The 15,067-nt window shown below is 33.1% G+C and overlaps 3 protein-coding genes across 4 annotated transcripts; all 3 read left to right on the top strand.

Annotated features, from left to right (window-relative positions):
- The first annotated feature begins 633 nt into the window (after positions 1-633).
- LOC115721882 (putative disease resistance RPP13-like protein 1) lies at positions 634-5,622 on the top strand. The gene is made up of 5 exons (XM_061104364.1): positions 634-1,569; positions 1,657-4,455; positions 4,566-4,815; positions 4,925-5,001; positions 5,142-5,622. The coding sequence occupies exons 1-2, from the start codon at positions 795-797 to the stop codon at positions 4,416-4,418; spliced, it is 3,537 nt and encodes a 1,178-aa protein (XP_060960347.1). The 5' UTR covers positions 634-794; the 3' UTR covers positions 4,419-4,455; positions 4,566-4,815; positions 4,925-5,001; positions 5,142-5,622.
- A 3,281-nt stretch (positions 5,623-8,903) lies between these two features.
- LOC133031082 (putative disease resistance RPP13-like protein 1) lies at positions 8,904-13,973 on the top strand. 2 transcript variants are annotated; one of them, XM_061104358.1, is made up of 2 exons: positions 8,904-12,687; positions 13,752-13,973. In XM_061104358.1, exon 1 carries the CDS (start codon positions 8,962-8,964, stop codon positions 11,623-11,625), a length of 2,664 nt encoding a protein of 887 aa, XP_060960341.1. In that variant the 5' UTR covers positions 8,904-8,961; the 3' UTR covers positions 11,626-12,687; positions 13,752-13,973. The 2 variants fall into 2 exon arrangements, with proteins under 2 accessions (XP_060960341.1, XP_060960342.1); XM_061104359.1 differs by having other exon boundaries at positions 8,904-12,754; positions 13,873-13,973.
- LOC133031560 (putative disease resistance protein At3g14460) lies at positions 11,747-12,649 on the top strand. The gene has a single exon (XM_061105093.1). It carries the CDS (start codon positions 11,747-11,749, stop codon positions 12,647-12,649), a length of 903 nt encoding a protein of 300 aa, XP_060961076.1.
- Positions 13,974-15,067: the final 1,094 nt, after the last annotated feature.

Raw genomic sequence — 15,067 nt, 5'->3', positions numbered from 1 at the left:
AGTTAGCTTAGAACCAACTCGGGTTAATCTCATTCAACTTTTATTCAAGTCTACTCTCTAATTTGGTCCAAGAACTGTAAATAACAGAGTGAGGAGGATTAATGTAATTTTAGTGTTGATCACCATTGTTGCATAATTGAGACTTAAATCTTGAACTGTATAGTGCGTGCTGACTTTATGCTGACTCAAATCAATAAACATGTAACAACTCATCATTTAGTTAGTGTATTCCTGATTGTTGTTAGTGACATAACAACTGGATTAGGATGAAGTAATTTCACTACAATCAACATATTGTTATAAGTACGTAAATCGATTGTAATTTCAATATTTTTGTTATGACGGTGTTTATTGTAGTTATAAAACGCTATCTTACGATTTATTTTTGAAAAAAAAATTAAGAAAATTGACGGTATCAAAATTAGTGATTAAAATGTATGTTACATGTGTACCCGTTATGACTACAATGAACACCATAGCAGAATTTTTTGTAGACTTTCAAAAGTTTCAGATAATTTATCATGTCAAAATAAATCATTTATATGTTTGTTAAAAGTCTTTATACAACTAAAAATAATAACACAAAAGTCTTACAAGTGAGAAAGGAATTAATTTGGTGGTTGCATATGTCAATGTCATGTGAATGTCATCAAAAGCTTTTATCATCATTAATTCTCTTAACTCATATTGCTCTGATATGTTTTCTAATCCATTCATATTGTTGTTCTGTTCCTATCCCATATATTTCCATTGCTATAACCTTTTGTGAACCTTTAACTGAACTGAATTGGAATATGGCTGAACTTGTGATTGGCGCTGTTATCTCTTCTTCTTTAGATTTTTTGCTGAAAAGGGTTGCATCTCCTTACTGTAAGGAGTTCTTCAAAGAAAATGAAAGTTCTGTTGTTTCTGAGAGACTTTTCAAGTTGAAGTCAACGTTAAATTGTCTAGCTACAGTTCGTTTCGAGGTTGAGAATAAGAGAATCAAAAACCCTGCTGTGGAGAAGTGGCTGGAAGATCTTCTGGATGCTGTCGATGATGCTGAAAACTTCTTTGGTGATATTGAATACAATGCTATGAAACCCAACAAACCTGATGAGTTAAAGAAAGCAAAAAGGAAGGCAATTCATAAGTTACTCTCTCGTTTCTCTGAACCTTCTAATTCAGCTGATCATAAAAGGAACACTAACATGGTAGAGATTCTTAAGAGGTTGGAGTACTTAGCCAATCAAATTGGCTACTTGAATCTTGAAAAGAATGTTGTTGATGTGAAACCATCAGAAAGATTATGTGCTAAGACTTCTTTGCCAGATGAACCTGAAATTTACGGTAGAGACACTGACAAGGATGACTTGATGAAGTTGTTGGTGTCCGATGAAGATAGTAGTGAAAAGATACATGTCATTCCCATAGTGGGAATGGGTGGGATTGGGAAAACTACCCTTGCTCAAACTCTTTTCAACGACGAACAAGTGAAGCAGATGTTTGAATTTAGAGCCTGGGTGTATGTTTCAGATAAATTTGATGCCATGGCTGTGACAAAAACCATCCTTCAAGAAGTAGCCCCAGGTGATGCTTACAATGACATGAATTTGAATTCACTGCAGATTAATTTGTCAAATAAGTTAATGGGAAAGAAGTTTTTGACTGTTCTAGATGATGCTTGGGAAGATGATTATGTTGAGTGGACAGAAGTGATGAAGCCTTTCAACGGTGGGTCAAAAGGCAGCAAAATAATAGTAACAACAAGAAATGAAAAAGTTGCGGATAGCATTCGAACTGTTGGTACACACCGTCTTAGAGAATTATCAGAAGATGACTGTTGGGCACTATTTGTCAAGCACTCTTCCAGTGGGAATTCTAGAAAGTTTATTGAGAACCCGAAATTGGAAAGCATAGGTAGAGAAATTGCTAAGAAATGTAATGGTTTACCTTTAGCTGCTAAAGTCCTAGGAGGCCTCTTGAGATCAACGTTGGATGCTAACAGATGGGAACAAATAGCAAAGAACAATATTTGGGAGCTGACACGTGAAAGGAGCAAGATTCTTCCAGCTGCTTTAGAATTGAGCTTCTTCTATCTTCTACCACACTTGAAAGGATGTTTCGCTTATTGTTCAATATTCCCAAAAGGCTATGAATTTCAAAGACAAGAGTTGGTCTTACTATGGATGGCTGAAAATCTTGTGAAGCATTCCGAGGGGAATAAAACAATGGAAGAAGTGGGCGATGAGTATTTTGATGATTTAGTATCTATGTCATTTTTTACAAAAACCAAGACCTTGGCAGGTACATCTTATTTTGTCATGCATGATCTTATTGTTGATTTGGCTAGAATTGTTTATGGGAAATACTCTTGTTTATTAGAGCACAACGAAGACATTGTTAAGTTGGAGAAGAAAACACGCCACTTTGGATGTGTCACAAAACTCTTGTATCTAGATAACAAGATGTCTAACAGTTTTGAAGCTACACGCCTGCGAACATTTTTAACTTTAGGTTCACGGTATCCTAAAATTAGTATTTCTAAGGAACTAGTGCAGAATTTGTTACTGAAGCTAAAATGTTTGAGAGTTTTATCTTTCTGTTATTCATGTTTGATTGAGTTGCCAAATTCAATCGGTGAGCTTAAACATCTTCGCTTTTTAGATCTTTCTGGCACTGAGATTGTGAAGTTGCCGGTATCTCTAACTATGTTATACAATTTACAGACTTTAAAGTTAGAATATTGTCGTCTACTTGAAACTTTGCCTAAAAATATGCATCACCTCATTAATTTGAGACATCTTATTATCAGTGAAGCTAACCTAGTAGAGATGCCAAGCCAAATAAGTAAATTGACAAATCTCCAAACATTGACAATGTTCGTTGTGGGAAAGGATAGTGGTGCTGAAATAAAAGAGTTGACCCAACTTTCAAGTCTACATGGAGAAGTTTCCATTAAGAAGTTAGAAAATGTGGTCAATGTTGCAACACCATCAAATCTAATCAATGTATTGGATAAGAAGAAACTTGAGAAATTGAGTTTGGAATGGAGTTATTTAAATAGATCAATTGATCCAAAGCATGGAAAGAGTGTGCTTGAAATGCTTACACCTAACACAACGTTGAAGGAGCTCAAGATTCTTCATTACCCGGGCAAAAAGTTTCCATATTGGGTTGGAAATGAATCGTTTAGCAACATTGTTAAAGTAAGTCTACGTGGGTGTCCGCATTGCTCCAATTTACCACCACTTGGGCAGTTGCCTTTGCTAAAACATCTTTGCATCTCAGGATTCAATTCGGTAGTGACAGTGGGTGCTGAGTTTTATGGGAATAGTTCTGGGAGAAAGCCATTTTCATCATTGGAAACATTAAGCTTCAGCAACATGTTATCATGGGAGCAATGGCATTCAATGCAAACTGAAGAGGTATCAACATATGGAAAGCTTAAAGAACTTGTGATTAAAGATTGTCCAAAGCTCATAGGGAAATTGCCTCACTTTCTTCCTTCCCTAACAAATATAAAAATTGAAGGACATTATCATTTTGCATTAATCCTCCCAAGATTACCATGTGCTAGAGAAATAAAAATTGTAAGTGTAGAAAATACAGAGTCATTGTACCAGACAATAAAGCCAATGAGTCCTACTTCTACCTACCATCCTCTTCAGTCTCTTTGGTTAGAAGATTGTGGATCATCATTTAGATCCCTCCATTTGGATTTATTTCCCAATCTCAAAACTCTTACTATTACAATATGTGACTATTTTGAAGCCCTCTCAGTGTCAGATGGGAAATCTCTTCAGGAACTAACATCTTTGTCATCTTTACAGATAGATAGTTGTTGTAGTTTTGTATCTTTCCCAAAGGGTGGACTTATTGCTCCCAAGCTGAGTGAATTCACAATCAGCAATTGTCCTAAACTCAAGTGGTTACCTGAGAAAATGGCTTTGCTCTCATCTTTAAAGTTTTTGATACTATTTCGTTGCCCGTTGATAGAGACTTTTCCTGAAGGTGGTATGCCTGCTAGTTTGTTTTCACTTTGGATATCTTATGATGAACTTTTGAGGATGAAGCAGAACTGGCAAACATTACCCCATCTTACCAATCTTTTTATTGGTGGAAATTACAATGAAGATACAGAATCATTTCCGGAGGAAGGGCTACTACCTCCCACTATTACCTTTCTTCGTATCTTCATGTTTTCAAAACTGAAAAGTCTGGATAAAAATGGGCTTAGACAACTCACCTCCTTGCAAACACTTGATATTTCCAACTGTCCTGAGTTGCAGACATTGTCAGAAGAAGGGTTTCCAACTTCACTCGGGTCTTTGTATGTAAGGGAGTGTCCTCTGGTGAGGAAAAAGTATGACCCGAAGGAGAGTGGGAATGAGGAGTACTGGACCAAGATTTGTCACATTCCCAATGTCACAATTTAGCATCCACACAACAACTGCTGCAAATGATTTAATTGAGGTACGTATTTTCAGTGTAAAGATTTGAGAAATTATAAAAATCTATGTTGAACTCCAATTCACATAAATGGTTGGCATTCTTATACATTTTCTGACTTTGTTTTTTGACAGGTATATACTATATACTGAGAATCTGAGAGTGGAAAGATTTGTGGATGGATTATTTAGAAGAATCTATAGCTGGTATGGATTGAGATTCACAATTTGATTTGTTTTGCTATGTATGTATGTATGCTCATTGGAATTTTTAGTGAAGTTTTTCAGATGTTGAAATGTCTACTGTTTCCAGATTTAACCAAAATTAGTCACATACCCAATGTCAAATTTTACCCCATAACTGCTCAGATTGATTATAATTGAGGTATGTATATTTGATATTTAAATCTGTTTGTAATACAATATCAATTCTCTAGAGATGTTTTTGTTTGTTGTTTTTTCTACCTATGATGGAACTTCAATTATTTTGACAGGCTTTATGAGAATCCCCTGGTTTTGTTCTATTATTCATTTGGAGTTTAATGGTGTGCATGAGCTATAAAATTGTTAGGTATGTTAACAATTTTCAATTTGGTTCACACCGTTAAATCACACACCTTCAATTTTTCTCTCAACTTTATGCTCTTTCAACACAAGTACTCACACTGAGTTCCAATTCTCTATCTCTTCAATTTATCTCTTCTAATGCAGGGAGCTCCTTTAGGAAGGAAGCAAAGAGGTAGCTTCCACAACATGAAACAAGCAATGCTATGCTCGTGTTAGATTGTAATTTTGTTGTTTTTGTATTTGTGCGTGTGGGGTTTAGGACACTTAGACAACACTTCTGACTACCTTGACAGTTGGTAGTTAAGTCAGTTAGTCCTGTCCTAACTAACCTAGCTCTATAAATAGAAGGTTTATGATTCACTTGTATGAGAGAGATCAAGTTAGTGAGTAAAGCACAATTAAAACTCAGCTTGTAATTGAGATGAATTCTCTTGGGTGATTAGTTGAGGATGAGGGTTGTAAAAGGCATTTCTATGTGTTTGATTGGATTGCCTCAAGTGAGATTAAGTTTGTAATTGATGTGTATCACCACTAGTGTTCTTTGTGTTCTTAATCCAAGTGTTTGTAACATTGATTCTTGCCATTCAATATCAAAATCATCAGAAGCCAACAGAGTTGTTTTCTACCTGGGGATTATTAGATCCAAGATTTATCCATGTGATTGAACCTCGTTAATTGTTGTTCATTATCATTTCTGGTTTGCTGGTTTATGTTTCTAGCCTTTATTCTATCTTGTTCTTGCATTCTTGTTAGTGCTTAAGTGCACAACAGTGGGTTTAGACTTGTTTCGTTTGATTTGTATTTTTCGTTTATATTTTAGCTTGTAACCACGATTTTCCTACAATGAAGAGGAAGATTTGTGCATGGATTGTTTAGAAAAATCCTATTTAATTTTCTGACAACATCACTACATCTGAATTGTAAATATAAATAAAATGCTATTTTCTAATCAATCCATGCCCAAATCTTCCTCGTTCAATTAGTTAGTTACTGTTACAACACAGGTGTTATGAATTTCTATAGCTGAGCCAATCAGAGCTCTAAGAAGTCAGTCAGTTAATCAGTTAGTTAGTTAGTTGGTTAGTTGTCCCTGCATCTCTCTACTCATACAATTTCTATATAAAGTCTTTTGAGAGGTTTGATGGTGTAATTCTCTCAAAAAATGTATAGTTGATTGAATTGGATTAGCTTAGAGGTGATGAGGTTTGCGTACTTCTTGTCCATAATAAATATTATGTTTTTGCCTACTTTGAAAATTCAATGGTCAAATTAGGAGAAAAAATATTTGTGAATTTATACATATTGTCAATTACAAAACCCGCCTAACTTAATATATTCTCTGTTCACACAATCACATATATATGGAAAATTCTACAATGTACTATTTTTAAATGGATGTATTCGAAATAATTTTTTAGTTAAATTTTTTCTTAAGGTCATATACGTTATAGCTATTTAAGACATGCTGCAAAATTTTAAGAAATTTAGAAAAATTTAACACACTAAAAATAGGGTTCAAAAAGTGTGTTGCACGCGTGAACTATTTTATTTTATACGCGTGTAAAATAGATTGTTTGAATACTATTTTCTATATTGTAAATTATTCTGAATTTTTCAAAATTTTGTGAGATATCTTAAATAAGTATAACGTAAACGAATATAAAAAAAATTAGACTAAAAAAATTTTCTATATGTCAAAATAGGTAAGGGTGCATTAGTGCACTCTTATATACAGTAGAACCTCTATCCAAGAATACACTTAGGACCAAGTAAATTATATTCTAATTGGGAGGTTATAACTAAATAGAGTTACACTAGAAAAAAAAAATTAAAAAACTAAAAATTATCAATATAACAATAATAACAATAAATAATCATTAATAATATATCATAATAGAAATATATTAGAGTAAATATAATTCCATACATGTATTAGAATTTAAAATAAAATTATTAATTTTACATAAATAAATTTACAAAATACATGTATATATTTTATTAAGATGTAATTATTCTTATATAGAGGTATACTTTGTTAATACGAGACTTAGAAAATGTATAACTAATTACAATTTAGAGGTTATTCTTATTTATAATTGGCCCAAATTGGGACTTGATTTTTTTATAACAAATTAGAGGTTATTCTTAAATAGAGTATTCTTAAATAGAAGTTCTACTGTATTTACACATAAAAATAGCATTATACATGGTGATGATAAAAGTGCATTATTATTGTTATTTTGTCTTTTAGTTTTAAGAGAAAAATCATGAAAACAACCAAATCAAAATCAAGATTTTCTTCCATTATACATATCACTTTTGTTCCCTTCCAAGTAATTTCTCATTTAATTTCCTTTATTATTTTTATTTTTTTCCTTTATAATAATTCCAACTCAAAGCAAATTGAATGTATGAATGTTGTTGCAGTACAATAAGTAGTATTAGCTTTAATATTATACACTCCAATGAGTCACCTAAGAAATAAATTAAAGAATCAATGTTTAAACTTTTAAGTGTTAATTTATTTGGTCTGAAAGTCATTCACCAGGAGATAGTTTTTTATGTAAAGTAAACTCTGTTGTACTAGGATTTAGACACACTGATTTCTCTGAGAAAGTGATTTTGGTTGTTATACAAAACTCAATTGATTGTGTAGATCAATTTTTAAACTTTTAAGTGTTATTTTATTTGGTCTGATTAGTGGATAGAGTCATTGATTAAAACTGCTTTCAAAAGTCAAAAGGTTTAGATTGGAAGTAATGTTAAACATGAAAGTCATTCATGTTGATTCTAAGATGGGCAGTGCATTGTTGCTAAAAATGAATGGTAAAATGGATTAATGATTCAACAAATAACTTGCTCATAAGTTTCTTTAAAATACATTCATTTGGCAAACATAGCCTAAAAGAAACATGTTAATTACAATTACACAACAAGATCAAATCATTCCCATTAAACTGGATTGATCAATCATCCTACCTATATATTACATTGAATAATTTGCAGCATCTCACAAAAGTTTCATCTGCAACCTAAATTTCCTTTAATTCCTCTCAACTTTGAGATGGTTCCTCGGTTTGGATTGACTGTTTCACAAGCTTCCCAACCTTGGGATACTTGTCAATGAACTTATACTCCCAATCCTCCAAAACTTGATGCTCATCAGGACCCTAATCTTCAAGATTGTCATTCATGTCTTGAGGCTTGAAAGAAAGCAAAGCCAAAGCTCTACTAGCTTCCTTTACTGTAAACATTGCGTACGGCCCTCCGGGACCATAGAACATCCTGTAAAACGCATTTAATCACACACTTGGAAGATCACACAACAAAATACTTACAGCAATCGAAAGTTTGTTTTAATGATGAGTTTATTTCCATAACAAAGGAAAAGTGAAAAAGGCTTCAAGATGGTTTAGGTAACATTTGATTAAACAATTGGAGTTTTCACAAAACAAAATACTATAAAGGATCAAACTTTTGATCTGGGCAACAGCTAAACTCTAATCAGAAGAGAAACCTTTAAAGTTAATAATATATAATAAGTTGGTCTATTAGTTACAAATTTGGGACCATTTGCAAAGGCACTAAAATAGTGTGTTATATAATATTATATTGCTTTGCTAAATTAAAAAACCAAATTAGCTTTTTGAGATAAAATAATAACAATAAGACAAATAAATACAGCTGTATAGCTTATATCAAGAAGATAATCAGTATTATATAGTTAGGATATTATAAAAGTTGTACCAATATTGTCAGAGTAAATAACAATGGATGAATAGTAATTATGAACGAAGAAGTAAGCATGTGCTAATGTGATAGTGATTAACATACTTTGTATGGCAATAAAATATTATAACATTGACATCAAAATATTATAACTACTCTTTTGCTCTCATTCTCTCCTATATAGCTTCCTCTCTGAATCTTTGACAATTGTGTGTAGTGACTGAGCTTGTTACCGATGGCTGAGCTTGTGATTGGTGCTGTTCTCTCTGCTTCTTTTGATTTTTTGCTTGAAAAGATTGCTTCTCCTTATGTTGAGGAGTTCTTCTTCAAGGGAAAGAATGAAAGTGCATCTGTTGTTTCTGAGAGGCTTTTCAAGTTGAAGTCAACCTTCAATGCTCTTGCTGCTGTTCGCTTCGAAGTGGAGAACAGGAGAATCAAAAACCCTGCTGTGGAGAAGTGGCTGGATGATCTTCTAGATGCTGTCGATGATGCTGAAGACTTCTTTGGCGATATTGAATACGATGCTATGAAACCCAACAAAGTTGATGAGTCAAAGAAAGAGAAAAGGAAGATGATCAGTAAGTTACTCTCTTGTTTCTCTAAACCTTCTAGTTCAACACATTGTGTAAGGAATGCCAATATGGAAGAGATTCTTAAGAGGTTGGAGTACTTAGCCAATCAGATTGGAAACTTGAATCTTGGAAATAATGTTGTTGAGGTGAAACCATCAGAAGGTTCACACGGTAAGACTTCTCTGCCAGATGAACCTGAAATCTACGGTAGAGATACTGATATGGATGCTTTAATGGAGTTGTTGATGTCAGATGAAGTTAGTAGTGGGAAGATATGTGTCATTCCTATAGTGGGAATGGGTGGGATTGGAAAAACTACTCTTGCTCAAACTCTTTTCAATAATGAAAGAGTAAAAAATATGTTTGAATCTAGAGCCTGGGCGTATGTTTCAGATAAATTTGATGCCATGGCCCTCACAAAAACTATATTTCAAGAAGTAGCTCCATGTGATCCTTGCAATGACATGAATTTGAATTCACTTCAAGTTAATTTGTCGAAAAAATTAATGGGAAAGAAGTTCTTGATTGTTCTAGACGATGTTTGGGAAGATGATTATGTTCAGTGGACAGAAGTGATGAAGCCTTTCAACGGTGGGACAAGAGGCAGCAAAATAATAGTAACAACAAGAAATGGAAAAGTTGCAGACATCATTCGAACTGTTGATACACACCATCTTAGAAAATTATCAGAGGATGAGTGTTGGGCACTGTTTGAGAAGCACTCTACCGGTGGCAACTCTAGAAAGTTTATTGAGAACCCTAAGTTAAAAAGTATCGGCAGAGAAATTGCTAGAAAATGTAATGGTTTACCTTTAGCTGCTAAAGTTCTAGGAGGCCTCTTGAGATCAACTATGGATGCTAAGAGATGGGAACAAATAGCAAAGAATAATATTTGGGAGCTGACACATGAAAGGAGCAAGAATATTCCAACTGCTTTAGAAGTAAGCTACTACTATCTTCCTCCCCACTTGAAAGGGTGTTTTGCTTTTTGTTCAATATTCCCAAAAGGCTATGTATTTCAAAGGGAGGAGTTGGTATTATTATGGATGGCTGAAAATCTTGTGATGCATCCCACGGAGAATAGAAGAATGGAAGAAGTTGGCGGTGAGCATTTTGATGATTTACTATCTATGTCATTTTTTGTAAATTCCACAACCTGGACAGGTGCATCTTGTTTTGTCATGCATGATCTTATTGTTGATTTGGCTAGAACTATTTCTGGAAAATACAGTTGTTTCTTACAGCAAAATGACGACATTGATAGGCTTGAGAAGAAGACACGTCACCTTGGATGTGTCATGGAACTTTATACTGATAACAAGATATCTAACTATGATTTTGAAGCTACACGTCTGCGAACCTTTTTAACATTACTAGGTTCAAGATATTCAAAAATCAGTATTTCTAAGGAAGTAGTGCATAATCTTCTACCGATGTTGAAAAGTTTGAGAGTTCTATCTTTTTGTAATACTCATATGACTGAGTTATCTCATTCAATTGGAGAACTTAAACATCTTCGCTATTTAGATCTTTCTGGCACTAAAATTGTGATGCTGCCCGAATCTATAAGTGTGTTGTACAACTTACAGACACTGAAGTTAGAATCTTGTCATAAACTTGAAGCTTTGCCTAAAGATATACATCATCTCATTAATTTGAGGCATCTTCTTATTAGTGGATATAGCCTAGTTGAGATGCCAAGACAAATAAGTAAATTGACAAATTTGCAACTGTTGACAACTTTTGTTGTTGGGAAGGATACTGGTGCTAAAATAGAAGAATTGTTAGAACTTCAAAGTCTACATGGAGAGCTTTCCATTGAGAAGTTGGAAAATGTAGTGAATATTACAGAAGCATCAGATCAAGTGCATGTACTGGATACGATTCAACTTGAGGAATTGACTTTGAAATGGAGTTTGAATAACGTTGTTGTCGATCCAAAACATGGAGAGGGTGTACTTGAAATGCTTACACCCAACACAATGTTAAAGTTGCTCCAAATTCTTCATTATCCAAGCACGAAATTCCCAAATTGGGTTGGGAATGATTCGTTTAGCAACATTTCTAATGTAAGGCTTGATGGTTGTGAGCATTGCTCCAGCTTACCACCCTTTGGGCAACTTCCTTTGCTAAAAGATCTTTCCATCTCAAGATGCAATTCGGTAGTGATGGTGGGTGCTGAGTTTTACGGGAATAGTTCTGTGAGAGAGCCATTTTCATCATTGGAAACATTAAGCTTCAGGGAGATGCCATCATGGGAGCAATGGCATTCAATGCAAATTGAACAGGCAGCAATATATGGTAAGCTTAAAACACTTAGAGATTAATTGTTGTCCTAAGCTCGTTGGAGATTTTCCTCGCTTTCTTTCTTCGTTAATAAGTATTGAAATTATTAGAGGCAATGAGTGTGGATTATTAAGTCTCCCAATATTACCATGTGTCACACAAATGAGAATTTGTCACCTGGAGCATCCGGAGTCATTGTATGAGGCAATAAATCCATCAAAACCTTCTTCAACTTCTAGTGGTGGAAATTTTCCTACCACTCTCACTCCACTCTACCATTATCCTCCTCTTCAGTCTCTTAGGTTAGAAGACTGTGGATCATCGTTTAGATCTCTCGATATGGATTTATTTCCTAATCTCAAAACTCTTTATATTCAATCCAGCCACTACTTTGAAGCTATCTCAGTGTCAAATGGGAAATCACTTGAGGAACTAACATCTTTATCTATTTGGCGTTGTGATAGTTTTGTATCTTTCCCAAATGGTGGATTTATTGCTCCTAAGCTGAGTAAATTGGAGATTGTTAATTGCCGTAAATTGAAGTGGTTGCCAGAGAAGCTGAGTTCCCTCTCATCTTTAGAGTCCTTGAAGATCTATTATTGTCCGTTGATAGAAACTTTCCCTGAAGGCGAAGGTGATCTGCCTGTTAGTTTGTCTGAACTCTCTATATGCTATGATGTAATGTTGAAGATGAAATGGAATTGGCAAACATTACCATATCTTACCTCTCTTGTTGTTCAAGGATATGGTAATGAAGATGATATGGAATCATTTCCGGAAGAAGGGCTACTTCCTACCACTATTACCTCTCTTCATATATGGGGATTTTCAAAACTTAGAGGCTTGGACAAAAATGGACTTAGACAACTCACCTCCTTGGAACAACTCAGAATCTGGTTTTGCCCTGAATTGCAGACATTGTCAGAAGAATGGTTTCCAACCTCCCTCACCACTTTACTCATACAACAATGTCGTCTGCTAAAGAAAAAGTACGACTTGAAGGAGAGCGGGAATGAGGAGTACTGGAACAAGATTAGTCACATACCAAATTTACTATTAGATTGAGCTTGCATTTACTATCATCCATAACATCCTAATCATCGGTATGTGTTTTAAAATTGAGGTTTGTTTGATTAATTTGTTGTTCTTCCAATTTTTTCCTTTACTTATGTGTAATGGTATGTGTGATAGGAGCTACTCGTAAATATTGTTAGTTATTGGACTTTTCCTATTTAGGAAAGCACTCAAATGAATTATCAAACTTTTCTTGGTTGCAACAGTGGAAAGCTATATGAAGATACGGAATCATTCTGCCTCCCACTATTACCTTTCTTCTTATCTTCATGTTTTCAAAACTGAAAAGTCTGGATAAAAATGGGCTTAGACAACTCACCTCCTCGCAAACACTTGAAGTTGGAGACATTGTCTGAAGAAGGGTTTCCAATTTCACTCGGGACTTTGTATGTAAGGGAAGTATGATCTGAAGGAGAGTGGGAATGTGGAGTATTGGACCAAGATTTGTCACATACCCAATGTCACAATTTAGATGAGTTTGCCTTTTAGCATCCACACAACAACTGCTGCAAATGATTTAATTGAGGTATGTATTTTCTGTTATTCTCCCACACTTCAGTGTCAAGATTTGAGAAATTATAAAAATCTATGTTGAACTCCAATTCACATAAATGGTTGGCATTCTTATACATTTTCTGACTTTGTTTTTTGACAGGTATATACTATATACTGAGAATCTGAGAGTGGAAAGATTTGTGGATGGATTGTTTAGAAGAATCTATAGGTGGTATGGATTGAGATTCACAATTTGATTTGTTTTGCTATGTATGTATGTATGCTCATTCGAATTTTTAGTGAAGTTTTTCAGATGTTGAACTGTCTACTGTTTTTCTTTTAAATATTAGAATTTGCACCATTTTTCTTTTACTTTTCTAGCTTTTACTTTTACAGACTTTATGTATAATTTGTTTTTCAAAATGAGTGAAGTGAACCCATACAAAGGTGAGACAAAAATGAAAAGTGAATAATAATCCCTACTACTGATATAAATTAGAATAACTAGCACATATTCTTGTTGGTCACTAATTTTACTGAAGAATTTATAATTTTGGTAAAATAGTGTTTCACCTTCAATCTATCTCTTGTAATGCAGGGAGGTCTTTTAGGAAGCTTGTTCCACAACATAAAACAAGCAGTGTTCGTGTCAGATTGTAATTTGGTTTGTTATAATAATTAATATTCATGGCTGGTTTAGACTTGTTTTGTGTTTTTAGTATTGTCTGGTTTTTTCTCTCTGCATGTAAAGAAAATTCTGTTGTACTGGGATTTAGACACACTGACTTTTCTGATTAGAGCAATTTTTCAACTTTTCAAGTATTTGTTTTGTTTGGTCTGATTAGTAGTGGATTGATTGAGTCATTGATTAAAACTGCTTTTAAAAGTCAAAGGTTTAGATTGGAACTAATATTAAACATGAAATTCAATACATTGTTATCCTCATAATGTAAAATTATTTTAAACAATCTATAATGTAAAATTAGTAATCTACTGGTCTAATTAGCTTTAGAGGTGATGAGCTTTACATACTTCTTCTCCATAATATATATTATGTTTTTGCCTACTTTGAAAGTCCAATGGTCAAATTAGGAGAGAAAATATTTGTGAATTTATGTGTTCACACAATCATAAATTGTACCAATACTTAGTTATATATTAAGTTTTTATTTTTATTAAGTATATTTTTAAAATTTTATAAATTAAAGGAAATTACTTATTAGTTTATTGAAATAAATATTTTAATAATAATATTACAAATTTTTAAATTAATATTTATGTATCTTTAAATTAATCTAAAATTAGTATAATTTCAATTATTTTAAAATAAATAATATTAATATTTATATATATTTAAATTAATCTAAAATAAATAATAGTAATATTTATATATTTATAAAATTAACTTTACTAACACCTTAAATTTAGTAGAATATTCTTAAAATATTTATTTAAGCCAACAAAAACCATTAAATATGTATATTTTATATGTAAACATATATTTATATATATATACTTACACATAAAAATAGCATTATATATGGTGATGATGAAACAATAAAACAGGACAATTAAAACAACAGTAGAACAACTAAAAAATAACTGTGAAAACTTAACACAGTATACAATATAAAACTTACAGAATATTTTTGAAAAAAATTCCGCCTCACATTTAATATTGTTAGAAATTTTAGTATATAGCGTAAAAACATATTATACACTCCAATTAATCACCTAAGAAATAAATTAAAGAATCATATTAATAATTAAAATAAAAATCTTTCAAAAAGAAAGAAAGAAATAGATTAATGAGAAAAGTCTCCCTTTGAAAAGTATGATCACATTCAGAAGAAACCAAAATATTAAGTTGAATGTGATATGTGATACGTGATATGTGAATAAAAATACACAATG

Source organism: Cannabis sativa, chromosome 9 (assembly GCF_029168945.1).
Source record: "Cannabis sativa cultivar Pink pepper isolate KNU-18-1 chromosome 9, ASM2916894v1, whole genome shotgun sequence".
NCBI lineage: Eukaryota > Viridiplantae > Streptophyta > Magnoliopsida > Rosales > Cannabaceae > Cannabis > Cannabis sativa.
The sequence above is the reverse complement of the archived record's forward strand: the minus strand, read 5'-3'. Positions and strand labels throughout refer to the sequence as shown.

What these genes read in the sequence shown, in the direction of transcription:
- LOC115721882 (XM_061104364.1), top strand. Translation starts at nt 795, where the DNA reads ATGGCTGAACTTGTGATTGGCGCTGTTATCTCTTCTTCTTTAGATTTT. An exon ending in CCTTCAAGAAGTAGCCCCAG is followed by an intron (nt 1,570 to 1,656) that starts GTGATGCTTACA and finishes TGACTGTTCTAG; the next exon opens with ATGATGCTTGGGAAGATGAT.
- LOC133031082 (XM_061104358.1), top strand. Translation starts at nt 8,962, where the DNA reads ATGGCTGAGCTTGTGATTGGTGCTGTTCTCTCTGCTTCTTTTGATTTT.
- LOC133031560 (XM_061105093.1), top strand. Translation starts at nt 11,747, where the DNA reads ATGAGAATTTGTCACCTGGAGCATCCGGAGTCATTGTATGAGGCAATA.